This window comes from Podarcis muralis, chromosome 1 (assembly GCF_964188315.1).
Source record: "Podarcis muralis chromosome 1, rPodMur119.hap1.1, whole genome shotgun sequence".
In the NCBI taxonomy this organism is placed as follows: domain Eukaryota; kingdom Metazoa; phylum Chordata; class Lepidosauria; order Squamata; family Lacertidae; genus Podarcis; species Podarcis muralis.
The window spans coordinates 119,512,493-119,539,539 of NC_135655.1; the positions used below are offsets into that span (position 1 = coordinate 119,512,493).

Sequence of the window (27,047 nt, forward strand, 5' to 3'; positions counted from 1 at the left end):
CATGCAATTTAATGTGAAGCTAGCTATTTAAAAAATATTTCTTCAGCATTAGAAGAGACATAAGTAAATCTTGTCATTTGTGTGAGTTTTAAGACAAGGACCTATTTTATTATCATTGTATATATAATTTATTGCAACCGCAGCTACCATTGTATCCAGAACCTGTGCTATGTATTGAATCCATTTGATCAAAATGTTGCTAGTTCTTTAAACAAATTCCTAGCTGCTAACGTGCTTTCTGGAAAATCAGATTTGCGTTATCTAGTCATCTGAGATCTGCCAAGATTTCTTACGCATTCTTTCTATGTTTAGCTTTAAGGGCCTATTCCTTAAGAATGTCTATAAAAGGGGGCTAGACCAAAACAGTGGCTAAGGCACACACGATTGTTAAACACGAGAGTCACACGATTGTTAAACATGGTCCCTTCTCACAGGGGTGTGGGCTTGACACTTTACACAAAATGGAGCATGTGGGGGAAGTGATATTAAAGCACTCTCATGTGTTATCTTGCTGTATTTTGTAGCTTTTAAGCAAATCTTTCTTAGCTTGGCCTCGGTACTAGAACCGAACCAGGTAGGGAGCACAGCAAAGCAAGGCCAGGTGAGGGGTTGGTTTTGTTCCTTGTACTCCATTTTATGTACTGCAAGAGTATTTAATGCCCTCCACATTTTGGGGAAGTACAACTGCCATTACCTGCGACATCAGTTAAGTTGGCAGGACTGACATGAGTTGTAGCCCAACAATATCTAGAGGGCCACAGGTTAACTACCCATGGTGTAAAGAGCAGGCCACCAAAGCCTGTTTTATACGTGTATGGGAAAATGTGTGTTTTCCATGCTCCACATGTCTCACCTAACATTGTATTGTAGTATACCTAATATTCTCCAATATTGCATACACATTCTGGCTTCAGTACACTACAGGGTTAGACATACCTAAGTCTCACTGATTTCTGTGACTGCCATGTGTGATCTTCCATACGTGCGCAAGGACTTCTCAGTCATGCCATTCCTAATTTAGCCCCTCCCATGTAGATAGCTATGCACAAGGTCAGGGGACCTTCCATAGTGACATTCTGTTATGCTTGAGGGGGTGCTGTTGTGAGTAGAGAAAATAATTAGGCTCACTGTGTACAAGGGGAAGTGCTTTCCTTGTATGCATTATATTTCATGGATTCTGATAGTGGATCTTAACTGCACTGAACTGTGGCCTCTTCGTGCAACCCACAAAACTGTTTAAATTCCACTGAAATAAAAATTAAAAGAAAATTGGCATTTTAGCTATTTCACAGCTGGGGGAAAAGAAGAAAACCCAAAGACTGATATTCTGCTGTAATTTCACACAAAATGATAAGTTGAAATCCAGTATACAACAAATAGAGTTTTGATATTATACAAAAGTGAAAATATTTTAACAGAAATTATAGTGGTTATTGAACAATGTTTGTATTTTCAATTGTTTTTCACATTTGAAAATAAAGTTTCTTAATAGGAAATAGATTTCTAAACCTTGTTTTGATTAAAAATTACTGATTATGCTGAGCAAAATATACAGTAATACATGAAAATTAAAGTTTATTACATATAAAATGAAGGTAATAAAATATTTTGCAAGATTCTAGCTCATAAGAAAAATACAGTTAGTGAAAATATATGGGTTTGTGCTGTCAACAATGTGTTTATATATTGCTAAGAATTTAACTGAATCAATGATATGTTGAATGCAAAGAATGTTGAGTGAAGGAAAACAGCCACTAGTGCTGCCCTTCCCTTCCATCCCTGAAAGGTTATCTTTGGATCCAGCCCACAATATTTCCTGACATATACTGCTAACATAGTTGATCTGGCAATAATAGTTGGTTGCAGCAGACTAAATTCTACTCAGATTAGGCCCATTGAATTTACTGGACATAAGTTAGTCATGTTGATTAATTTCAGGGCATTTGTGTTTAATATGGATACCATTGTTTACAACCTTATGTCTGCCATTGCTCTGATCCACTAATTCAGGTGAAGCTACTTGATGTTGTTGGACTCCCATCAGACCTGACTGGTATGGCCAATGATCAGGGATAATGGGAGTTGGAGACCAACAAATATCTGGAGGGCACCAGGTTGGCAAACCCTGCACTAAGTCATGTGCATATGAAACTCTTACATGTAGGCTCACTCATAAATTTTAAAAGAAAGAAAAAACAGAACCCATATAAGCAACAAGTATACGACAAGTGGGTAGAGCAATAATTGATTAGGGTGATTTCATTTATATAACAGTGTTCTCAAGAGCATTAGAATAAATACTGAATCTGAGTATATTTGTTGCAAAATAATAAAATAACTTATTTATATCATTGACGGAAGTGTAATTTTAATCTGAGTTATTCCAAATTTGTTGCATCATATATATGGTATAGTCATAGTAACTTAAAAAAACACACATTTATTTACATTATAATATTGTGTGTATATATAATATATATATTATATTACACAAATATTCATGTTTTATTTTTACAGTACTGTACTTATGAATTCTCTCAATTGGTTTATCATAGTGCAAACTGTAATGTTGCAATATGGGTTATAACAATTGTACAATAAAGAACAATTTCTTGCCATTTATCATTTGTAATACAGCTGTCTGCTAAAGTAATTTTAAAAAATTCTTGTGAATGACAAACTGTAGTTTAGGAGAGGGAGATTCATTGTCGTGTGTGCACTTACAGCTGTCAGAACCTCAGTTCTCCTGGTGTCTGCAGTTCCAATACAATATCCAGTTTTGTGACAATATTGTAATCTAGCTGTTGGTACATCCCATCCAAAATACTTATTGCTTCCTGCAGCAAATCTTGGGACTGGATTGTAAGTCTACTATGATAGCACCATTGGCAGAAAGTAATGTACATACTAATTATAAAAGGAATGGAAACAAAATGTACCTACCCTAATTTGTGAACTTATCTGTTTTGTGGAATTTCATCTTATCAGTTTTTATACTCTAAACTCAATTCAAGTGTTTGAGAAAAATTCACTGGTACTCTTTTCACTCTATACGTCACAAATATATCCTCTAATGCAAGTACAACAGTGAATTCAACTGTTCAGACTATATTTAATAGCCTGCTCCTTTTCATTCTCTGGAATACAAGGAGGTTGCCTTTTTCTACTTCTATCTGCTGAAACTTGTATATGATTATGTTGTTTGCATAAATGAAAAAATACCTTCCCAGAATAAGAAATTCATTGTGAAATCCTGTGAGTTTGATTGTAGCTTATCTTTTTCACTGGTTTTTAACCAGCCCTTGCATAAAAATGTCTTTCAATTCACATACTGTAGCTTGTCTGGTACGAAATCTTTACAATAGCCTAGAGTATAGCCTATCAGAGGTAGGCCTATTGTACAAAAATTCACAGTTTCAAAAAATGCTCAAGGGAAATACTTTTCATAGACTCCATATTTTATGAAGTGGCAAACCTAATGAAGAACTCATGAGCACCCACAACGATCTACCACCATAGCTGGTATCTTTCCATATATTATCTGTTCTTTTCCATTGAAATACAGCATATTTATTGGGGACATCTTAGTAGGTGTGCAGCATGGGCCTGCTGAACCTCTTGGATTTGCTTGGTGTACAAGATGAGTGTGTGGATACTTTTGTAAAAATACAAATTCACATTCTCCAGAGCAGTAATTTGCTTTGTATCTTTTGGGTGCAATTATCCAGTCCCATCCAAAAGCTTCAAAATCCACAGTCAGCGGGTAACGGCAACATCGAGATTCTGTTGAGTGTTCATCACAGTCCAGACCAAAATCTCTGCGTGATCTTTTTGGTGTATCTGTAATCCTGACCTCTAAAAATGGGTTCTATGAATAAAGAAAAAGGAATAGTATTTTGGTAAAGTGATTGACGTTTGACACACAAAATATATTTTTCTAAACGTATAGCATTCGAGAGCTGTAATGATGATGATGATGTAACCAGCCTTGTTACAAAAAACAACACCTTGTCTACTTTTTACTTGGGAGGGGCTTTTATGTGTAAGGAGAAGAGTGGTAAAAATAAAATAAAGCCTAGAAGAATTGCAGCAGCTACAGTGTTACATGGCAATCCATTTTTTTAAAAAAACTAGGATGGTTTTGAAAACAATTTGTTATACAGTATACTGCCCAAAGGATAAAATTTTAAAATGTCACTGTAAATCCTCAAGCTCTTGGACACATACAAAGAGGAACTCTTTGGCTCCTAGTCATAAACTTTTTCATTGTCCTGTTAGAAAGCATTAAGACATCAAACACCCAAATTGTTGGTGTTATTAATTTTTAGCTATTAAAAATGCCCCATATAACCACCTTCCATATAGCACTCAGCTTGAGGAACTGAAAAATAAGTGTTAATAATTCCAGTTACAGACAAACAACTACATGAAGTTTATATACAATTCTGGTTTAATTGTTCTGCTGGAGCACGGAGGACATTTTCCAGCTCCTGGTATCATTAATTTGCTGGAGCTTTCACACTGCATTAATAATCACAGCTTTTGTAAATTCCTCTTTCATTTGTCTGAAACACCCTTTTAAGCAATGAATTACAATTAAGTTCCTGCAAAATTTCCAAGTGAAACTTACCAAACCATCTTCCCCTGGTCCTGGATAAGTTACTGCAAGATCTCTTCCTTTTTCATCCAAAGCTTTGATTTCAATACCCAAGTTAGATTCAGGTTGTTTGAGCCAATTTTGCAACACAGTCTTCACATCAATGCTCTGCCAAATACCAGTGCCTGGGTTCATGTCAAGTTTCAAAGATCGAATTGCAGTAGAGGTTGTACCATCTTTCATGGGTCTGATGAGTCTCAAGATCTGTACAAATACTGTTGTAGGCCTCTGGACTGGTCTTAAGTATATCCACAACTGAGCCTTCACTACTTTATTATACTGTATTTTGGAGCTAAACTTAAAGAAGCAACATTTGGGTTTTCCTTCCACTGGCATAGGGAAATCAGCTATAAACAAATGGATAGAAAATATTACTTGTTTGCAAACATCAGAAAACATGTAAACATTTTATAATATCTTCAGACAATTTCTTAGCAGTGACTTACAATTTGCAGTGGAAACAGTTGCTCAGATCTCATGTGACCACCTAAGATGTATACCACTTTTATTTTTTTAACCACCACAAGTGCTTCACACTTTGCCCCATTTTAATCAATATCCAATACTTCCATCAAAATTTTGCTATTCCCCTCCCACAACCTCTTGATGTGCAGCAAACATTTATGGCCAATTTGAGTGAGTGCATATCCAGTAATAAGGAGCACATAATAAATCCATGCCCTTATCGCATAGAGATCCCCATTCGCAGTTTGTATAGTTCCATGTATAATGTCTGCTGTTCCAGTGGTATTTTGGAGTAGGTCCAGTCACTTTTTACATTTAAAATTCTCCCTTGTCAATAGATGGTGGCCTTGGATCCAGTATTTATTTGTATTTATTTAATTTGAATTCCACCACCTTCTGGAGTCTCTAAAGCACCTCACAGTTTCCATAGGGTTGGGTCCAGAGTCTAGACTAAATTAGTTGCACCTAGATTCTGTTGATTTCAGTAGGATCTAAGTCATAACTAAGTTTTCATATTGATTTGAATGATACCTACATGCAGCTAACTAAATCTGGATCTACCAATAAAACACAATGATTCCATTAGCTTGCAATAAAAAAGAGAAACATAATCACAAAATAAGTGGCCATATGAAAGCAGATCGTAGGAAGAAAAGAAAAGGGGGGAAATATTGAACATAGATTAAGAAAGAAACTTAATGAAACAAAAAAGCTTGGATTTTATTTTATTTTTAATTTCCAGTACTCAAAAGACCTTTCTTGGAGGAAATCCGCTGAAATCTTAAGGAATTGCTTGTTCATTTGAGGACTTAGGTGAAAATGATTCATGTGTATATATAATTTCACTATTTGCTTTTTCTGTGTTGTGTTTTATGTTTTGATCTTGTACCATTTACCTGGGAGTAAATACCATTGAATTCCATGGACTGCTAAGTGGATATGATGAATATGATGTAATGTTTATACTATGTGATTACGCTGATTTCTGCTGAAAAGGACAGGCTGAACTTTTAAAATTATACTGATTATTAAAAAGAAAACAAATCATAAGGGAATATACCCTGAGAATCTTGGAGAGTCTGTGTAGTTATACTAACTGTCCAGCTGTACAAATCACTCTCTGAAATAAAGTCTCTCTCTCTCCCCCCACCCCCTAGTCAAAATTACCAAGGGTACTGAACACATTGTACAGTGTACTCAGCCTGAAAGTGGCTGTGACATATAACTTCCACTTAAAACACAATGAATGGCAAACATTCATTCAAGTTATGTTAGTGTTATTTCTATTTTAATTACATACAGTGGTACCTCGGGTTACATACGCTTCAGGCTACAGACTCCGCTAACTCAGAAATAGTACCTCAGGTTAAGAACTTTGCTTCAGGATGAGAACAGAAATCGTGTGGCGGCAGCGCAGAAGCAGCGGGAGGCTCCATTAGCTAAAGTGGTGCTTCAGGTTAAGAACAGTTTTAGGTTAAGAACGGACCTCCGGAACGAATTAAGTACGTAACCAGAGGTACCACTATATAGTAGAGTTGTGAATAAGCTATAAAAGAGTAGGTATAGCAGAAACCAAGTTGCTTTCATTTGCATTGCAACAAAATGTATGGTTAATAACTTTATTTTAATTTACTGATTTTTAATTTGCCATATCTGACTTACTTTGTGAGACTAGGAATTGCAGTATAGTAGGAAATCTTATTTTAGCATACAGTGAGATTATATAAGCTGTTAGATACATTTTAACTCTCCGTACATCTAGTGTAAAATAATATCACATATTGATGTATTCTAGCACTCATGTACCACAAAGAACCCCTATATGAGTGGCTTTTTCCAGAGACAGCAATATAAAGGACAGATTTACAATAGCATTCTTTTCTGTGCATGGGCCTGCTTCTAATTGGGATGTGGTTGCAGACCCAAGATCCTGTGCCTGAAGTAAAAATATGTTAAGGCTGCAATCCTAATCACAGGGGATTTACTTCTGAGTAGACATGTACTCTTAAGTCATTTTCATATTAAGTTACCAAAAAAGTTTTTGCATTTTTAAAATGCCATCAATGAAGAGTGAAATAAATAGGATAAAAGTATTTTCTACAATGTTTTTTATAAGTCAGCACAAATGATTAAATCATGTTTCTTTAAATATGAATTTCTAAAACATAAATTCTTGATTATTCTTTCCAAAATAAATGTTAAAATAACCATTTCACTCCTTTTGAATATTTTATGCCACTGTTGCTGGTAGCAAATCTAAGTCGTGTGTGCTCAAGCTGTCCTTTTACTTTATTTTATCATCGCCTTAAGTGTTATTCCGAAAACAGCTGCCATAGCCAAATACTTCAGCTAATGAAGAACATAAGATACTATAATATAAGCTGTGCAAAAGATACTTGATAGGAGCCATGGCAGATGCTCGGCACTAAGAAGATAACTAAGAATCTGCTCATTCAGTAAATATCTTCATTCCTTAACACAACTAATAGAATTCCTAGAGCTGTGCATGAACATTTCATTATTTAAAATATAGCACCATTGGCATTTATTAAGTGCTACATTAATGAATGCATTAGATTAATAAAGTGGTTAATATATAGATTGTATTAATTAACAGTTGTGGACAAAGTAATTAGATTAGGAGAAAGCAAATGTATGCTGGAGACTGAGTGTTGTGAACATTTTTGCCACTCAGAAAGCACCCGTCATGTTTAGTATTTTGCGGGGATGCAAAATGGCATGAAAATGTTTGTTGGAGAGAGAGAGTATGTGGCTCCGGATGTATTGACAACTCAACCAAGCCTTCCTGTCTGGTAACATTTTCACCGCAGAACACACCTTGGCAGAAAAGGAACGTTGTCTCTCGGTACTATGTTGCCTCAACAGGACACATGTTTGAAATGAGTATTGACTCGGTGACTCGGAAACTAAAACTAATCCAGAATGCAGCAGCTAGATTGGTGACTGGGAGTGACCGCCGGGACCATATCACCATATAATTCACTGGTTCCCAGTACATTTCCAGGCACAATTCAAAGTGTTGGTGCTGACTTTTAAAGCCCTAAACCTCCTCAGCCCAGTATACCTGCAGGAGCATGTCCACCCCCATTGTTCAGCCCAGACACTGAGGTCCAGCTCTGAGGTACTTCTGGCAGTTCCCTTGCTGCGAGAAGTGAGATTACAGGGAACTAGGCAGAGGGCCTTCTCGGCAGTGGCACCCTCTCTGTGGAACACACTCCCATCAGATGTCAAAATAGATAAATAACTATACAACTTTTAGAAGACATCTGAAGGCAGTACTATAGGGGGAAGTGTTTAATGTTTGACCTGGGCTCTTTCCAGTACATTAATTCAATCAACTACTTTGGGGTGCAGCTAGAGCTGAGTTTGGGGTTCTGGCTGGATTTTTTGCCCTCACTGACAACATTAGGTAAAGGGTAAAGGTAAAGGGACCCCTGACCATTAGGTCCAGTTGTGACCGACTCTGGGGTTGCGGTGCTCATCTCGCTTTATTGGCCGAGGGAGCCGGAGTACAGCTTCCAGGTCATGTGGCCAGCATGACTAAGCAGCTTCTGGTAAACCAGAGCAGCGCACGGAAGCGCCATTTACCTTCCCGCTGGAGTGGTACCTATTTATCTACTTGCACTTTGACGTGCTTTTGAACTGCTAGGTTGGCAGGAGCAGCGACCGAGCAACGGGAGCTCACCCCGTCGCAGGGATTCGAACTGCCGACCTTCTGATTGGCAAGCCCTAGGCTCTGTGGTTTAACCCACAGCGCCACCCGCGTCCCATGACAACATTAGGTAGCCAAATCTAATTGATTCTATGATGCTATCAAATTCACTATGTGATACATGATTGGCTGAGATAGTGTAAGGAAGAAGAAACGAAAGCTCTGCTATAATTAAAAAATTGTGCCAGTGCAACAGAAGATCAGAAGAATGATTGTGAATAAACACCAAAATTCAAAAAGTAGGAGTTTGGGGAATTTTCACACAGAATTTTTGGCATAGTTATAATTTATATATCTGTATGTGAAAACATGTAAAAATATATTAGTACATTGAAGCTTAATGTTTTATTTTGTCAGTTACATGGATGTTCCCCTTACTCCCTGTTTTCTGGAACTCCTAAAAACAAGTGTCCCTAGAAGATTTGTTAATGCAAACTGATGCATTAATATGCCTTTTTTACTTTTGCACAATAAATTACTGAAATAATAAGGTTGATTAACTAAATAACTTATTTACATACCAACAGCAATAAACAAGTTAATTGTTAGTTTGTATGTAAAGGGGGAAATACCATTAAAAGAAAAATTACTTGTCAGTAGAACATGATTCAATTAAAAAAAATGCTTTTCTCTCTCTCAGTTGCATGCTTCCACAAGCAGTTTGTTAGATGAGATCAAGAGGAGATTGTTGGTCTCTAGTGCTATCTTATAAAGGAATAAACGTACTTACACTCTGTAGGCATTGTAATAATAGTTTCAGTTGTAGCATGATAATCATCATCTTCCAAAGAGCCATCACTGCTGTCATCTCTCTGGACATCATATTGATCAATCAGTTCTTGCAGTGGCGGAGCTTTAGGTAAAAGTTGCCTTATAGCATCCCGGCTAATATTAGGTGCTTGCTCCAGACGCAGTTTACTGAGGATCTGAATTTTTATAGCTTCTATTCTTGAAGATTTTGTACTTTGCCTCCATGTACATGCGTTGCACAGTCCATCTTTTTCCATGTTTTCATTTGCCTGGTTACTTTCATTAAGATCCACTGGACCAGGTATGATTAACATGAAAAGGTAAATATAAAGATACATTTTTTATTTCTGCAGGATCTCACATTCAGTGCAGTGCTTTCCCTTCCTTCCTTTCTCCTTCCTTTGGTTCCTTTTTTAATCTTTCCGTACTGTGTGAATCACTGAAGGCAAATGCAATCTGAGACAACTCACCACTCTGGTGAATCATGTATATTCCAAGAGGGCTTTTTATATTCCAACCTTCATTAGACTTGTGTCGTCAAAACCAATGATTGGCTGCTAAACCAACAATGAATCTAACTGTCAGATGTTAAAGCCATGTCTCTCATAAGTTGCTAGACCGCATTTTGTTACTGCCAAGGGTGAGCTGATTTTCTGACTATTCCATAGAGAGTATCTCCTCACAGGCTGTAAGAATATTTCCAAGGAGCATGGCCAGCAGTATCAAAAGATAGTATTACCATTCTTAAATGTGAATCAGCTGCTGCTTTTATTGTGAATCAGTCTATGTATCCTTCCCATATCTAAAAAGGCTAGCCAATAATTGAAAAAGAAAACATTTAATAAGTGTAAAGACTGTCACTATTATAAATTAAAATTGTTCTTAAATATTTTATTTAACAATATGGATTTTTAAAAATGAAATGTGAAATACACCACTGAAAAGACAATAGCTAAGAATTTAAAACCAAAATCTTAACCAGTCTACATATGCATGTTTTATTAATTTGATTATGTTTGAGTTCAGGTGGTATAAGTAATTAAGGAGATAGAATCTCATTTACATCCTAATACTAAATACATTACAGGGAACAAATACATAATGACCACTCTACACAGGTCATTGAGTGCAGTAGTAGACAAGATATGTACTGTTGAGAAGGAATCTCCTTGTGCATATATCCAGGACAGCTGGCTTGTGTGGTATCCTTTAACAGCACACCAGTCACCTGTTTAGGGGTGGCAGTGTGGAGGACTAGATTCAGTATTTCTGCCCAATCCAAACAGTGATGCATATGCTGACATAACTCTGAAACCAAGCAGTTACCCTGTGGAACACACTTTTGAAAGTTTGAATAGTATCATCATACACAGGATCCTGCTTCAACATTCACATCATCTTTCCTTGATTGAGGTGAACAGATTTAGGATCAAGGTGCAAATAGCTGCAATTAGGGCTGGGAAGAAACACCATTTCCACCAATAATTTGATAAATTGGCCCAGTAATTTGAGGAGAAATGGTTTTGTGATATCATTCTGCTCCTAGCATTGTTTCTCTGGATCATTTCATTAATACTTCAGCTTGTTTTCTTGGGATTTAACCCATTGAATTTATATCTTCTGGTTTATTCAGAATTCATTGTTACTCTTGAATCCCACCTCCCCCCACCCCCTCCCGGCATGTGACCTTCTAAAACCTCAAATAAAACATCTTTACATGGGGGCATGGTTATTGATTATTGTAATATTTTGTGTTTATTTTTCTGTTTAACACTTTGGGCTTTCCCTAGTAAGGAAACATGGGATATAAGCAATACACAAAATTAAATTAAATCTCTCACCATTGGCCATTCTGCTTGTGGGTGAGGGGAGTTGGAATCCAATGACATCAAGAAGGCCCACAGATTCACCATTCTTGATTTAAGCCTTTGCTGAAACATCATCCCAAACTCAGCTAGCAGGAATTGCTGGGAACTGCCCAGGGTCCTACTTCATACATGTTCAGGAAGAGGCTCTGGTATTCATTACTACTTTTTCACAGGTTCCAAGCCCCAGCAGAATAAGATAAGGACCTCAGAATCTCCCACAAAGAGAACTTTAATCTGTATGTAGCTCAAATAGGTCATGCAAGATGCAGTTGCGCCTGTTGGGCAGCACGAGTAGCACAATTTGATAGAAATAGGTGTGAGTTAAGTGAGTCATGGACCACAAAGACATGAGGATCGGATCATCTCCTGTCCTTGGTTTCCAACTAACAATTGGCAGTTAGGTGCATCTCTGCTCAAACACTGGTGGACAACATAATTCACTGCTGAGCATCCCATTTCTGAGATGACATTCAGAGTCTGTAAGAACTAAAGAATGCTTGCATCCAAATGTACATTTTATTTTATTATATTATAATCACAGCCCAGCATATAGTAGATACCATTGAAAATATTTAAAATTACAGAAAATCAATAACAACCTTCAAAACAGCATCAGGCAGTAAAAAGTCTGGGGAAATAAATATGGCAACTAAATGTCAGCAATGCAGGGGAAATTCTGATGTCCGTCAGGAATGTGTTCCAGACATTGTGAACCATTGCCAAGAATGCCATGACCCATGCCAGTGCCGTGCCCATCAACAGCACCATGAGCAGGACTTACCTGCAGATATCTGAAAGTATCAAAGGTAGTGTGCCTTTAAGTATTTTGCTAGGTTGTATTGGGCTTTGTACACCATTACTAATACCTTGAACTGGGCCTGGTCCATTAGTGGAAACAAAATTGCAGATTACAAATCCTACACCACTTTTAGAGGCAGCCATCTATTTCCTATCCCTCATCCCTTGACCTCGATATGGAGGGAAGTGACCACAGTTGATCGACCTATGCATCAATTTTACCTAATTATCATTTGTGAAAAGAGCAGTTTCCTACCAAGGATTATCACTTTAGTCTTTAATAATTGATTTTGAGAAGGCCCATGTTTTCCATGCCTTTCTAATCTGACTCTCAAATTTTGTAGGATAAAAATCATTACTAATATAAATATTACCATTTGTTCACATGGGGTGATATGTGTTATGTGTCAGGCTATGAGTATGTAGAGCTGACCCACTGAAACCAGTGGCCTTAAGTTATTTATAAGCATAAAATACATTTCATAATGTCTACTTTATAAGCATAAAATACATTTTCTTACTAATAACATGTTTATCGATGAAATTATGTAGAGTGAAATTGTGATAAATTTTTGATTATCCACCTAGTCAGTTCTTCCCCAAATCAGTAATTGCCCTTGCTTCCAAAAGGTTGAGAAGAAATCTTTTCTCATATGGCTTGGTCTCCAGTTTTTCCACCATCCTTGTTGCTTGCCTCTGGAGTTGTTCCAGTTTGTCAGTATCCTTCTTAAACTGTAATGCCCAGGACTGGACATAGTACTCTTGATGCTTCACCAAAGCAGAATAGAGTGGTTGTTGACTGATATGCAAAGTTACTGCACAGCTTGGAGGCTTTCAGCTTGTGAATCCTTGTTAGGAGAGAGCTGGAAAAATAAGAAAGAGGTTTATTATTGGAAATACATACTTGGGTGGTAAAGAATTCTCTAGTTTTAACTAACTAAGTTGGAGTTCAAAGGAGCTATGTCCCTTGGTTTGTTTATTCCTTTGTTGTGGGCTGAGTCACAGTGCTGCCCCAAACCCGGGTCAGTGCCAACTGCGCTGAGGCAGGATGGTGCTGCCAGCTTTTGTGCCTCACTGGCTGCGAGGACATGCATGCAGCCAATACCCTCTCAGCCTGCAAGGCACATCACCCCCCGAAAGGCGACTCATTGGCTAATTTGGGGTGCAGCATCTGGCGGCAACTCAAGCCAGGGGGCCAGGGGAAATTCCCCCAAAGGCCACCCAGCCATGTGCACTCTGTTCTCACTGCCTGGGGATGGTGACCAAGCATGAGAGCCCGCAACTGCTGCCCACACAGAGAAAGAGGTAAGCGTCTATTTTCAGCAGAGAGAGTTTCAAAATGATGTCTCTGAATAAGGTAAAAAAAAAAAAGTGGGAGGGGAAACGGAAGCAAAAACATGCAAGCTTAAGAGTATCAGTCTAAGATTTTGAAGAAAGGGTCAGCATAGAGATCAAAGGACACAGAAACAGTTTAGGAAAATGAAGGTTCCATACACTGTCTGCTTTAACACCATGCAAACCTTTCTCAGAAGTTATATCCCACACTTTCAACAGCTGTACTTTTCATGATCTGGTTTCTATAAGTCTATTGCCGCAGTCTAGAATCTTTTCTCATAGTCTTTGTAGTTGCTGCATCACACTGCTTACTATGTTTGTAGTCTGCTAAAACTCTTTCTCACATACCACTTGCTACATCATGTGTCACCTATAATCTCTCTCAGTAAAATTGTGCACTCGACAGAAAAATATTCACATTCAAACACAAATACTATGATCAATGTTGCACCAAATTTTAGCTTGAAAGAAAGGATGCAAAATGGATGTGGGAAAGGGTGGAATGCTCTCAGAAACTGAAACTTACCATTTTCAAATTTTAGGAGGCTACATTAAACCCCCTTTTCTTCCCTTTGTTTTCCCCTCAACATCATTTTCTTCTCCCATAATCTCAGCCAATTCGCAGGTAGGGAGAGGTAACCTACTGTTTGCCACCAAGAGAAGACAAGATTGCTGCGCTAAATAAGACAGTTGGCCTGACCTAACACATCAATTCTTATATTCTAAAGCATTTTGTGCACAAATTCATTGCTCTCCTAGTTGATCACAGTAGCCATTCCACAAGCAAATTCTATTCATGCCATACTCCCAAGAGTATTGGGAGTATTGGGACTCAATGAGAACCCTACAGCATCCTCTCCATCTTTTATTATCTTCTTAGTATAGAAATATGCGTACATGCATTTATATCTCATTCATTGCTTATAGTATATTGAGAATTGTGGAAGGATTAAAATGCTTTAAAATGTCCTTCAGATTTATATAACTTTGTAAAAGTCAAAGTGATTTAAACATAACAATTTATAAATTAGATTTTGGTCCTTGTCGTCTTTGTGTGCCAGGTTTTTAACTAGAGGAAGTGTTACACAATGTCTAAAAAGAAACAAGATTTACAGTGGAAACAAATGTACAAATATTAAGCATCATTGTAATAAAATGCTGGAAAAAATGTGAGTATGCTGACGTTAATATCCGAGCTAATATTTTCACTGAAAAAGGTCCATGTTCAGCCAACTTTCTGATGCCAGCAAAAGACTTTGGATGGGAATCATCATGGCCACACTTAACACTTTATCATTCATTTACTTTTAAAAATTATGACAGTTACATCTTAGTTGTAAAGATATATGTGCTAATGTTACTGCAACAGTGTCCTAAACAGACCACATGCAGCAAGTCAGTCAAGCTATGTTGCCTATAATTTCCAGTGCCACTATAATAGGTTAATCATGCAATCGGGACAATTCATGCTTTATTGGTGCTGCCATTCCTGGTTTTATATGATGTCATTTTACTTATAGGGAAATTTTAAATGTTTGACGTTTTATTATGTTTTTATATGTGTTGGAAGCCACCCTGAGTGGCTAGGCAACCCAGCCAGATGGGCAGGGTAATAATAATAATAATAATAATAATAATAATAATAATAATAATAATAATAATAATAATAAATTGAAAACAAGGTGAATGTTACTAATAAAAAGAAGCAAGTTTGCATGGCTGTTACTATGATAGTTGTATTTTAATATCCCAGTGTCAACTGGCACTTGCTGAAAGAGTTGTGTAAACTATCTACCTTCAGAACATAACCCACTTCAACTGGGCCACTTGGAATCATATGACAGTTTTAGCAACCTTAGGCAATTTCCTATTCCTGGGACTCATGTTTCTCTATTTCTATCATTATAGAAGCATACAAGATAGGACCTGGAAGGGTTCCCCAATGTCATATAGTTCAGCCTCCTGCCCCTTAATAGAAAACTAGCCAAGACTGCTTGAAGGCATTGCTTGTTTAAACAGAAACTCCAATATGATGGTGGTGGTGAGTGGACATGTGGCTGCCATGCTGTGTGATATTGTCCACTTGTACCTGTGCACAAACATGGTAATATAGGAGGAGGAGATTATAACAACCTCCACTATTTCCCATGGTGGGATTAAGCCTATCAGGGTCAGGTTGGGTTCTGTGATCCCACCAAGCAGTCAAGGGCAGGCACAACGTACTGGGATGCAGGCGACTCCCATAACCTGTTCTGCCTTTGCGAATGCAATCACGTATCTGTCTTCAATTCTGTATCTTTGCTGTGTTTTTTCTCGGGCATTTCTTCTTCAGGCTTGTTTCTTGATATTTTGTCGTTCGTCTTGTTGTTCTGGTCGCCATTTTAGCTTTTCCCCAGTCACCATCTTGTTGCCTTCCTGCACACTCTCCTGATCTCTGCCTCTCTCTTAAGAAAAGATCGTTGTGTTTGCCCTGCCCTCTTCACTTGAGTTTCCAATGTTGCTTTCCAAGGGAGATGGATCTAATGCTACATTCTGAAGCACTGGAGCAGTAGTTCTCCATCCCAATCTTTTGATCAGCTGTATGACGGGGTTCTGAACAGTCAGCCCCTTACTGCATCAATTTTTATGCCTTTCCTCCTTTACAACCGTTGAGTTTACTACATCTTAGACATGTTACTTGTATGCTAGACCTGCATACTAGCTGGACACATAAATGCAACAGAGATGGCTTCCGAGGACCCTGCCTCAGTGGCAATAGGTGTCCTGGAGAGAGCAACAGCCGCAAGGCCACAAAAAAGATTAAGCAGTTGGAGTAGCAGCAGCGATATACCCAGAGCACTCACTAGCAGAAGTGTAGAGCTCCTACTGATGTCAGAAGGGCCCAATACCACCAGATGTCAGAAGGGCCCAATACATTGGTAAGGCATCAGTGGTCCTTTCAGCTCCTGTGGATGGGGAGGGTGGTTGGGTCCCTGTTTAAGGGGTTACTAGTCAGCAGCCTATGGATACACAGTTCTCAGTGCAGCCAGAACAACTTATGGTGTCCCCCCACCCTTCAGCCTACTCCAGCTGCAATGGATTTTCAGCACAGTAATGATCAGATCTCCTCTAACTTTAATCTAGTGGTTGCCCCTTATTGTAATGCCCCACTACTTCAGTCCACTAACCCTGTACAGCTGAACACAGAACTGGTTCCTCCAAAAGGAGCCTTTTTAAGGGTCTACTTCTTCATCATCTTCATCCTGAAGAAATAGCCAGGCTCCTAAAGTGCAGCTCTTTTTTGTCCCAAGTCATCTCTAGGTTTCATAGGCAACCAAAACTTGTTTCAAACAGCTTCCAGGGCACGTTTCTCCATTTTTTAAAAGGAATTTGCCAACCAGTAATTACGCCTCAGTTGTCGAACGTTTGGGAAGTCGAACTGTCTTCCGGAATGGATTATGTTCAGCAACCAAGGTTCTACCGTACAACTATTAAGCATCATTCTAATAAAATGGTGAAAAAAATATTCACTTATAGTGTTGGTTTATTGCCTGAGGCTTTTTAAAAAGTAACCACCCCTTTACATAGCATCATGAATCCTTTGGATTTCGAAATGCACCTTTCCACCAAAAAGATAAAAGGGGGGGGGGGAGTTTTCTTTCACTGTAGAGCTTTTCAGTACTGTATTATAATCTGTGTCCTTGCATTTCTTCTGATACTGAAGATTTCCTATAGAGCACATTATCAAAAGGAGACCATTGAGTTATGTAGTACTGTGTATATATACTGACCTCTGCTGGAATTTTTGGTTCCGATATGCATTAGTTAGAAAATCTCTGGATTTCCCTCACTAAATTTTAAACTTTGTAAAAATAAAATACAGTGAAAATGCATGCTCAGTTTTAAATAACATCATTGAACAAAGTCCTTTCCACCACTCACTTAACCCTTTTACAATTCAGCTCATACTTAGTGTTTTAACACAATCATGTGTAGCATTAACAATAATTAATTTAACCACATGTCCCTATTTATTCAGTTACCCTTTATACTTAAGTCTGCATTTTCATGATTTTATTTATTTATTATTGAGAATGCTTTGCTTGTACTTACATGCATATAATGCTTAATGGAATATATCTTTATGTGTCTTTATTTGAAGGCTTTCAAGATCTTGCTCTCTCATAGTCTACAATATCTGTGTGGCCACAGCTAGGCATTATTTTTCCTGTCCTCTGTCCTGCCACCAATTAATTAGGTTTTTTCCTGGGGGGAGGATTGGATAAAACTCGCTGCGGCACAATTGGTTATTGGCTTTGGCTGCTAATTGAAACATTTTGCTACTTTATTTTCTCCCTTCATATCTTGGAGAGGATGCAAAGACACAAGGGGAACATCTCTTGGCAGAATTTATTGGAAAATAATATTTAATTTAATTTATTAATTTCCCCCGAGTGAGACTTGAACCCTGGTCTCCCAAGTCCTTGTGTGACATCATCTGCTACACCACAAGCCCTATTTTGTGTATTAAATGTGTTGCTTACCCTACTCAGAATTATTTAAATAAACAAATTTATGTTTATATTTTTATACTTAATATAATTTTATATCTAAAAAGGAAAAGATAATTGTGCCCAAAAGGGCAACTTCGTAAAGCCCTGTCCATCATTCCACCTTCCAACTCATCTAAAATGAAACTTTTAAACAAATCAGTATAATTGTAAACAAGGTGATTCTTATTTTAAAAATGGAAATAAATTGTTTTGATATTATTATGTCATCTTTTGAGACTTTTGTGCCGCTTGCAAGCAAAAGGTGCATGTTTAATTGATATGTTCTTTAGTGGACACTGGAAGTCACAGTTATGTAATTCTGAGCATGGCCAGTAAAGATGACAAAACACCATGAATTTTGTCCCAAGGTGAGGGCTTCAATAATGGACTCACCACAAAACCCTTCAGATGACTGGGAACCATATTTTCTGAGAGGATTCAACATGGGGAAAGTATCTGAGTACATATGGATGGCTGAACAATAGCAAGCAGTTTCTCCACATCCTTGGGCAGCAACATGTGGTAAACAAAATGGATAAAATGAGGCCAAGAACACAGCACCATATCCAAAGAAGATTTGAATCCCTGAACTTCGCTGGGCACAATGGAACCCATGTGGAAGCCTTTGCCTTGCCCAGCCTAGTTGGCAAGGAATAAGTTTTTGCACATCTACATGTTCTGTGCTTTGATAACTCCTTCATCTCTATGACAGACATGCAGAAGCTGAAAGCTATAATTGAATTCACAAATAGATATATTAAATCCCTCAGGGGCTAATATTACCTTTCATGGGCTCTGCTTCCAGCGGTTCTCAAGATGTGGGTTCCCAGATGTTGTTGGACTACAACTTCCATCATCCCTGAGCTCTGGCCTTGCTAGCTAGGGGTGATGGAAGTTGTAGTTCAACAACATCTGGGGACCCACAGGTTGAGAAAGGCTGTAAGCTCTTAAACACAGAAACTCATCCTAAAATGCCCTGAAGCTAGCAATTGTGTCACAATGGCTGTATAAACAATGCTCGCCTAGGAAACCTTTCCTGTCTAGTCAAGAGATGACAGTTAGTGGTGGCAAGAGGTTGTCAGAGGTCAGAACTGTTACCAGCAACAAAAATTGTTTGAAAAGTTACTACAGCTCTTGTTTAAGGTACAGCTTTTTAAAATCACCGGTCACTATAGTCATTTAGAGTGTGCATATTTGTATACGTGCATGTGTGTGTGTGTGCACTAAATAATGGAAATGTTTGTTTTGAGCAGATGACTGCTGAAAGCAAAATGGGAATGGAATGGAAAGGAAAGGAACTAGGTCCAGTTCTATTAGTCATTGTATCTAGAGATAATCAGTTTCTCTATTCTGAAGGACCAGCCTACTCTTCTAGGCACTTGTTTGGGAGCTGCAATAATCCAACACCATCTTGGATTATCGAGTTTTATAAACAAAGGTCCCATTATCTAGTAGCAAAGGTTTGTTTGTTTTCACAGTGTACCCCTGGTACACTAAGATCTTCATTAAAGACCCTTCTCCAAGTTCACATCTGAAATGTGTGGCAGGATTACCTGGGAAAGGTCTTAGTGGTAGCTCCTACAAAAGCAGCCAGCACTGCTGCCTAGATGGACCAATGGTCTTATTTGGTGTTAGTCAGCTTCCTCAAGTAGTTTCATGTAGATGGTAAAATGCCTGGAGGATACCATAGAACCCATAGCAATTTTCCAAGTTCCATATTTAGGAAACAGTCCTGCAGGTAGGATCAGAATCATCATGTCCCACTATGTTCCCAACCCCTTTTCACTATACAGTGGTACCTCGGGTTACATACGCTTCAGTTTACAGACTTCGCTAACCCAGAAATAGTACCTCGGGTTAAGAACTTTGCTTCAGGATGAGAACAGAAATCGTGCGGCGGTGGCGGGAGGCCCCATTAGCTAAGTGGTACCTCAGGTTAAGAACAGTTTCAGGTTAAGAACAGACCTCCAGAATGAATTAAGTTCTTAACCAGAGGTACCACTGTACCCTTAATCAGCTATTTGAGAGGCAGTGCCCCCAAGAAACTGCCTCCCTCTGCCTGTTGGTAGAACTAGCCCTGACATGGGGTCTGCTGCTCAAGGGGAAGGGGGGATTACAGTTATTACACCTAAAGTAGCTCTAGGAATCTAAATCTTCATCAATAAAATGTTTGCTTCTATATTATTAAGAGTGTTGAAACAGATCTCATATATTCCATTGCTTTACTTCTAAGTCCAAACACTGATTTTACTTTCTGGGTTCCATGATCACTGCAGATGACGACAGCAGTCATGAAATTAGAAGACGCCTGCTTCTTGGGAGAAAAGCAATGGCAAACCTAGACAGCATCTTAAAAAGCAGAGACATCACCTTGCCAGGGCCAGTGTAGCTTGTTCCTCCCTCGACTGCCTGCGTGGGCAAGCAGCTCGTTTAAACTTCATTGAGGTCTGGCCCTCATACTGGTTTTGAGCAACGTATTGATACATCACACAGGCCTATCAACCAGTTGATTCCTGATTTTTTTAAAAGCAGTTGTCAGTCTGATTTCTCGGCTATTTATGTTCCTAGTTTCTGATTTCTCAGTCATAAATCACTTTGATCCTCTTTGGAGTATTTTAATGGCCTCTGCACAGTTAATCCCTTTGCTGTTTGGCAGATAACATGCCATATACTCTCTTTAACCTAAAAAAATTCTGTTAATTGAACACAAAATATGGTTAAAATACTGCAAAATGAGTAATTAAAATGCTACAGGATCTGTCTCAAGCTTTGATTTCAGTTATACCTTTTAATGCTTTTTGTTTATAATAAATTGAAGTGTGCATGCAAGGATTTGCATTGTAGTTCTAGGATGGTATCCAAGGCAAGGGGCAGAGTCTATATGCTTGTTAGTATTCTGCTACTAGCAAATGAGATCCCCACGATACCTGTGAGAAAGCACTGCAGCTCTGTGCTTGAAGCAGAAGATTCAGCTTTCTCCTTGTATAAATGGATTACTGGGTAAAACATCCAATCTGCCATTTACAACATTTGGCTGAGATCCTTCCTTTACAAATAGACCTGTTTCAGAGAGAAAAATTACCCTGCCTCTTCAATGAAAGTGACATTGCAGAGTACTGTGTTGCAATTAGATATTTGTGCAGGGAATTGCTCCAGCTTGCTGCTTCACATAAACAGAACAAATGGGCAGTGTGTCTTGTGATGTCCATTTGTATTTAATGCAGTAATTACTTACTTGTAACAATGGAAGTGGGAGTCTAGTAATTAATACCAATGACAACCAGATTGCTATTCCTGTTACTTTCTGGTATGTCCTGAGACATAACCTAGGTAAAACATGCTGTGCCTTATAGTCATATTTGTTCAGGTCTCATACTATTATTTCTTAAGAAAAAGCAGAAAAGACTTTGCTGTAAGGAACAGACAACAGCAAGCTCCAGTTGCAAAGCAACTATAAAAGAGTTATTAAATTTAATGTTTAATGCTGATCAGCATCAAGTATTTGGCACCTTCCAGTAAATGATATGCCATAAACATTAGTGATAATTGATCTTATAAATTTGTAATGTCGCAGCATAGCTATTGCAATTTATACTTCAATTCCTAAACTCTGCTTCCCAAAGTTCCTGAAATGCAAGCACCAAGCAAATCAATACACCATGTGATATCTGTAGTAGTTATTGGGGGGGGGGGGCACCACTGTAAATCTCAGTTTTATTCTTCACCTTAACTAACATTTTTATATAGCAAAATCAATCATCACTTGGACCTTGTGAGTTAAATTACCCTTGGAGGACTACTGCTGCTTTAGGCTTGTTTCTTTTAAACAACTTGAATGCTTTCTGCATCATCCATTTGTAGGCATACATTGCATCTAACCAATTTTTAAGTGAGAAGAATTGGCTGCTCCAAAATAACTGGGTCTAGAGATCAATTATGTGCCCCTAGGTTTGTCGCTACTATGTAGGAGACAATTACTGTCTGTGTCTTGTTAAAATGGTTCTAAATTAGGGCACTACTTAATAACTAACACAATATGGCAACAGTGAACCAAACATATTTTGTATCGCCACAATGCTAACATGAAATGGTGTTCAAAGAGAATATTGGATTATTTAAAAGAGTAAATGTCTTTAAGGACCAAACTAGGCAAGTTTGGCCATATATGTTTGCTGCTGTTATTTTTAACAATTAGCTAGCACAGGGACCCCAAAGTGGATAATAACTGGGATTTGTGCAGTGGTGCTGGTGCCCACTAGAACTGGTAGCCAATGAGCAGTAAGGGGGGGGTCTGGCCAAGTTATTCTGGTTTTCTCCCCATCCTCCCCTGTAAAGCTGCTTAGCACATGGAAGCATTGCAATTTGACAAATAGCTAAACTGAAAAGTGTCTTGCTTTGGTTAAGAAGGGATCCCATTTCTAATGTGGGTTGATGGTAAAGAGGCTGTACATTAAATGAAAGTAAGCCCCACTGGATTCTATGGGGATTGCTCCCTATGACACGATTGCAGCCTGAACTGGTTAATATTAAAGGTGCTAAACAGGACTGTTAGCAAGAGAATACATGAGTTTCCAGACTTATAGGAATAGATTATACCCCTCCTTAGTTTATTCACTTCTACATCTATTTTCCAGAATGAGGAATAAGGTGAAGGGATATTAAGTGGACTTGAAAGACCAAAGTTAAAATCAGCCACAACCTCATTGTCTGACTTGGGCCCAATTGCTGTCTCTCTGCCTAACCTCCATCACAGGATTAAGATGGAGAAAATGGCACCTTGAGCTCCCTAGAGGAAAGGTGGAATGAATACAAATGCAATATTGATATATAAGGAACAAACGAAATCTGAGTCTCTCCAGCCAGCCAGTCCCCAATTTTGAACTGGAGAAGGGTTTGGAATCATGAAAAAAGCCTAACCCAAAAATAAATTTAAAAATCAGGGACACAATCAGGATCCTCAGGCCTACAAACATTGGACTTTACATTTAGGTCTTCATCAAATCCAGTGTGAGACTGTCTGCTAGGACAAGCTGTGCAGGCAGGTGCAAACCTTGATTCCATACTACATACATATAGGCTCTGCACACCACATTCTCATCAGAACCAGCATGGAGCTCACTCCTTGTTGAGATCAGGCAGTCTCCTGCACTATTTCTGGATCCTTCTGGAATTGATTTAATTTCATTGATGACTGTTATTGCTGCATTGTATTTTATGTTACTTTGGATTGTAATTTTTAATTCTTATTTTAAAAGATTTTATTTCTGTGAGCCAGCCTAGACTACAGCTGAGGAAGGCTGGGGTAAAATGAATTAATTAGTAGTAGTAGTAGTAGTAGTAGTAGTAGTAGTAGTAGTAGTAAAGCCAACAGATATAAATATATAATTAAAATAGATTGCAGCTAAGTACAGGTGAAAGGTTGCACACTGTCTACCCCACACAGAGAAATGGAATGTTAGCTTTCAAAATATATCTCTGGAAAGTGTGACCATTCTTCTCTAATTTTATTTGCCTTTCTCTGACAAACCTCTTGCTAACAAATTGATTTTTTTAAACAACAGCAACAACTGGGCTCCTCCTTGAATTGTGTTTCATTAAGCTTCTTAGCTCGACCTCCAGGTGTCGCCGCAGTGCTGTGTGATTGGCGGGATTTGGCGACTGGGCGGTTAAGCGTGCAGGTCAAGCGCAATAAGGGGCGGATGAATTGCACGGAGGTGGTTGGGGTTTTCTGAACAACCGGCAGTTTCAATTGCTGATCTGACTAGTCTATAGGATCTATTAAAATCTGTTGCATTGGAGTGAGCCCGAACTTGGGCCCGCAGTATACTTGTAAAAGATGCATTCCCTTGTCTCCAGGCAAGCGGCGTTTGGAGCTGCAGCAACAGCCTCGAAGACGAGAGTGAGTAGCCTAAGCAGAAGGACGCCCTGTCCTCCAAATCCCTGCTCTTTTCCATAAGCTATCCACCACGGGAGGGGCTGCTGCTGCCGCTGCCCTTTCGGGAATGTGGGTGATTGGCAAAGCAGAGTTGGAGGATTGCATTCTTTCAACCCAGCTCCGCAGCATGCGTGCATCTCCCCGGGACGCAATCTCTCTGCCGAGCAACGTGAGTGACACCGAGGAGGAAGGGAGTTGGGCGGGGAGGAGAGGAGAGGAGAGGGCGCTGCCCCCAAAATAAGGCTGTAAGACGTTCCTGGGCCACCAGGGGGTGAAGAGTGATCTGCGCGGTTTGATCGGGTACAGCTGACGTGTTTTCTGCATAGATATTGCCCATCACGATAAAAGTATCCGGGAAGCTGTTTGCGTTCACAGGGTTGCCCCAGCCCCACCCATGGTGCTTAATTTCTAATCCACTCCATTCCTCCCCCTCCCCCCACCAAGTAGTTGAAAGGGAACAAACCACCTACTTCCCTTAGCTTCTCTGAAGCCAACAAAACTAAGGCGGGGTAAGTGGTTTCAGTAAGAATGGCAACCCTCCGTTGCAAAAGGTGGGCTTTGGAGTCTTCAGCAGGCTGGAAGTAATGGCTTGGTGACTTGTGCAGCCCTGTGTTTTCGGGAGGAGCCGGTGGGGCTAGCCATCCTTCAGTCTCTGCTAGATAGATGCAAAACACCCTACGTCAAAGGGCTTTGATGCCTGTTAAGCTGTCCATCAGGCTTAGGACTCGAGGCTCCAGCCGTGCAGTTCCTCGCCCGCTTTTTCTGTGCTGCGGTGAAAAGCAGACATCTGGTACTGGGCTGGCTGAGCCTGGCGCTTGTTTCTTGTCTCCAGTTTATTGGTGGGGCTTCATTGATTGTCACCACTCCCTTTTTTAAAAAATAGCGACGGAATTAGGAAAGGAAGAATTCATGAAGGGAAAGCCAGCAAAATGTGACGCTGGCTAAGCAAACGTGGCTAAAGGCGGACTGGGGGCACTACAAAATCCCAAATCAGTAGCTTGCAAGTGCAACCACTCCCCAAGCCGTGTAACCAAGGATAGGCAGATAGTCCAGCTAGAAAGTTTTGTGCTTTTTTTAGAAGCTTGCTTAAATTCTTCCATTAAAAGTGGTTCAAATTGTAGTGGCAAGTTGTATCATTTCTTGCTTGCTTCTAAGGTGGGAAAATGAAGTACACCTGTAACAACTTGTGTGAGAAGTCTCACTAAATTTAATAAATTGTGCATAGGACTAGGTTGATTGGTGACCCATTCCAGTTCATATTAATTTCTGATTAAATAATAGGCAGTTTTACACTTGTGCAACTAGAAGTTCTGGAGGTTGCACAGGTGTTGCTGAGGCATATGTGAATATGCAGAAAATACACAGATAAGGGCAGAGTCTTTCAGCTGCTTGATTTGAAGTCACTTAGAAACCAAGGACAAGTGTGTCTTACACAGAGCTGTGTTTGAAATTATCATCAGAGACCATGTGATATGCCACTGTGAGACCAGGATACTGGACTTGATAGGTTTTTAGCTTCTTAAGTTCATGTAAACATTTTCCTTGGACACAGTTGCTTATGGGCGCATTGAAATGGAACAGGATAGTTTGGTTAAAATTGGAGGACATCGCCAGATTTAGGGCATTGTGGGTGGTTCCTTGCACAGGGCACCAAGCTGAGGAGAAGCAAAATAATAATTATGAAAATAATAGCTATGGGAAGGGGGACAAATTTTGTCCTTGCCCACGATGCCATATTACCATCTCTGCCTCTGAGTGGGGCAGTTGATTTATATGAAAGAGTAACAGTAAAGTGGCGGGATTAGGTTGCTGTTTGTGTTAAGCCTGGCTAGTATTTAGTTAGCTGTGGAGCACCTGTCTAAATGTTAGTGCTTTTAGTACACTGCTCTAAGGGCCAAGAAAATGTGTAAGGAGAAGCTGAGAGCTTATTGATCAGTTTCAAAAAATACAAATGCCAATGTTCTTGCCTTGGAAATCAATGGGTTGAAGAGTCTGGGAAGCTTGTTCAGTCTGTTAAGTCAGTAGACCAGTCCAGTTCATAGGCTGCTTCAGCTGAATAGCGCAGTATTGTCAATACACTAGGAAGATACAGTGGTGCCTCGCAAGACGAAAAGAATCCGTTCCGCGATTCTCTTCGTCTAGCGGTTTTTTCGTCTTGCGAAGCAACCCCATTAGCGGCTAAGAGGATTAGCGCTATTAGCGATTTAGCGGCTTAGCGGCTATTAAAGGATTAGCGGCTAAGCTGCTAAAAGGCTATTAGTGGCTTAGCGGCTTTGAAAAAGGGGGGGGAAAGCGGGGGGGAAATGGCGAGACTCGCAAGACGTTTTTGTCTTGCAAAGCAAGCCCATAGGGAAATTCGTCTTGCGAAGCGCATCGCAAACGGAAAACCCTTTCGTCTAGCGGGTTTTCCGTCTTGCGAGGCATTCGTCTTGCGGGGCACCACTGTACTGGCATTAGTGGCAACTCTTGGGCAGTTTGTTTGTTTGCTTGTTATATTTTCTTGGTTTACAAAAGTACATGCATTGTCTCTTCTTTCAGGTTGTAAAGTCTTTTCTATGTATCAGTTACATATGATGTGAGACAGTGTTCTGTACAGAATAAGTTTGGGGCATTGTTATGCAGAATTGAGAGAATAAAAAGTACTAAACCTGAGGGTTTATCATGGGCATCCTTGCCTTTGTAGGTGGATAATTCCTGAATCAATCCCTGAGACAGGATAAAGCAGAGTCTTCTTGTACAGAAATGTTCATTTCACTTCTCAGGTGTGAGATGTAAATGTTGAACTGACTGGAAACTGGGTTGCCATCAGTTGAGTGGAAAAGAAAGTCCAGCATGGCTACTATTGATTTCAAAGGGGCCATTTTATTTTAAAAAGAAAATGATGGATTTAGTTACAAGGAAGTGGAAAGGGGAGAGTCAACTTCCTCCATGAGTGAAAGGTTATTGAAGGTTATTTAAATAGAAGCTTAGCTAG

General features: G+C 39.2%; 1 protein-coding gene and 1 long non-coding RNA gene across 2 annotated transcripts in view; one reads left to right on the forward strand and one right to left on the reverse strand.

Moving 5' to 3' along the window:
• The window catches only part of LOC114607356 (uncharacterized), a 65,112-nt gene that overhangs the window by 27,528 nt on the left and 10,537 nt on the right, over window positions 1-27,047 (forward strand). The window lies entirely within an intron of this gene.
• On the reverse strand, window positions 2,211-10,100 carry MSTN (myostatin). Its single transcript, XM_028750472.2, has 3 exons — window positions 9,586-10,100; window positions 4,631-5,004; window positions 2,211-3,868 (listed from the first exon to the last, which is right to left on the reverse strand). Exons 1-3 carry the CDS (start codon window positions 9,941-9,943, stop codon window positions 3,488-3,490), a joined length of 1,113 nt encoding a protein of 370 aa, XP_028606305.1. The 5' UTR covers window positions 9,944-10,100; the 3' UTR covers window positions 2,211-3,487.

Coding starts and splice junctions, on each gene's coding strand:
- MSTN (XM_028750472.2), bottom strand. CDS start 9,943: ATGTATCTTTATATTTACCTTTTCATGTTAATCATACCTGGTCCAGTG. Junction 5,005..9,585: donor TATTACAATGCCTACAGAGT/GTAAGTACGTTT, acceptor ATTTGTTTATAG/CTGATTTCCCTATGCCAGTG. Junction 3,869..4,630: donor GACCAGGGGAAGATGGTTTG/GTAAGTTTCACT, acceptor CTTTATTCATAG/AACCCATTTTTAGAGGTCAG.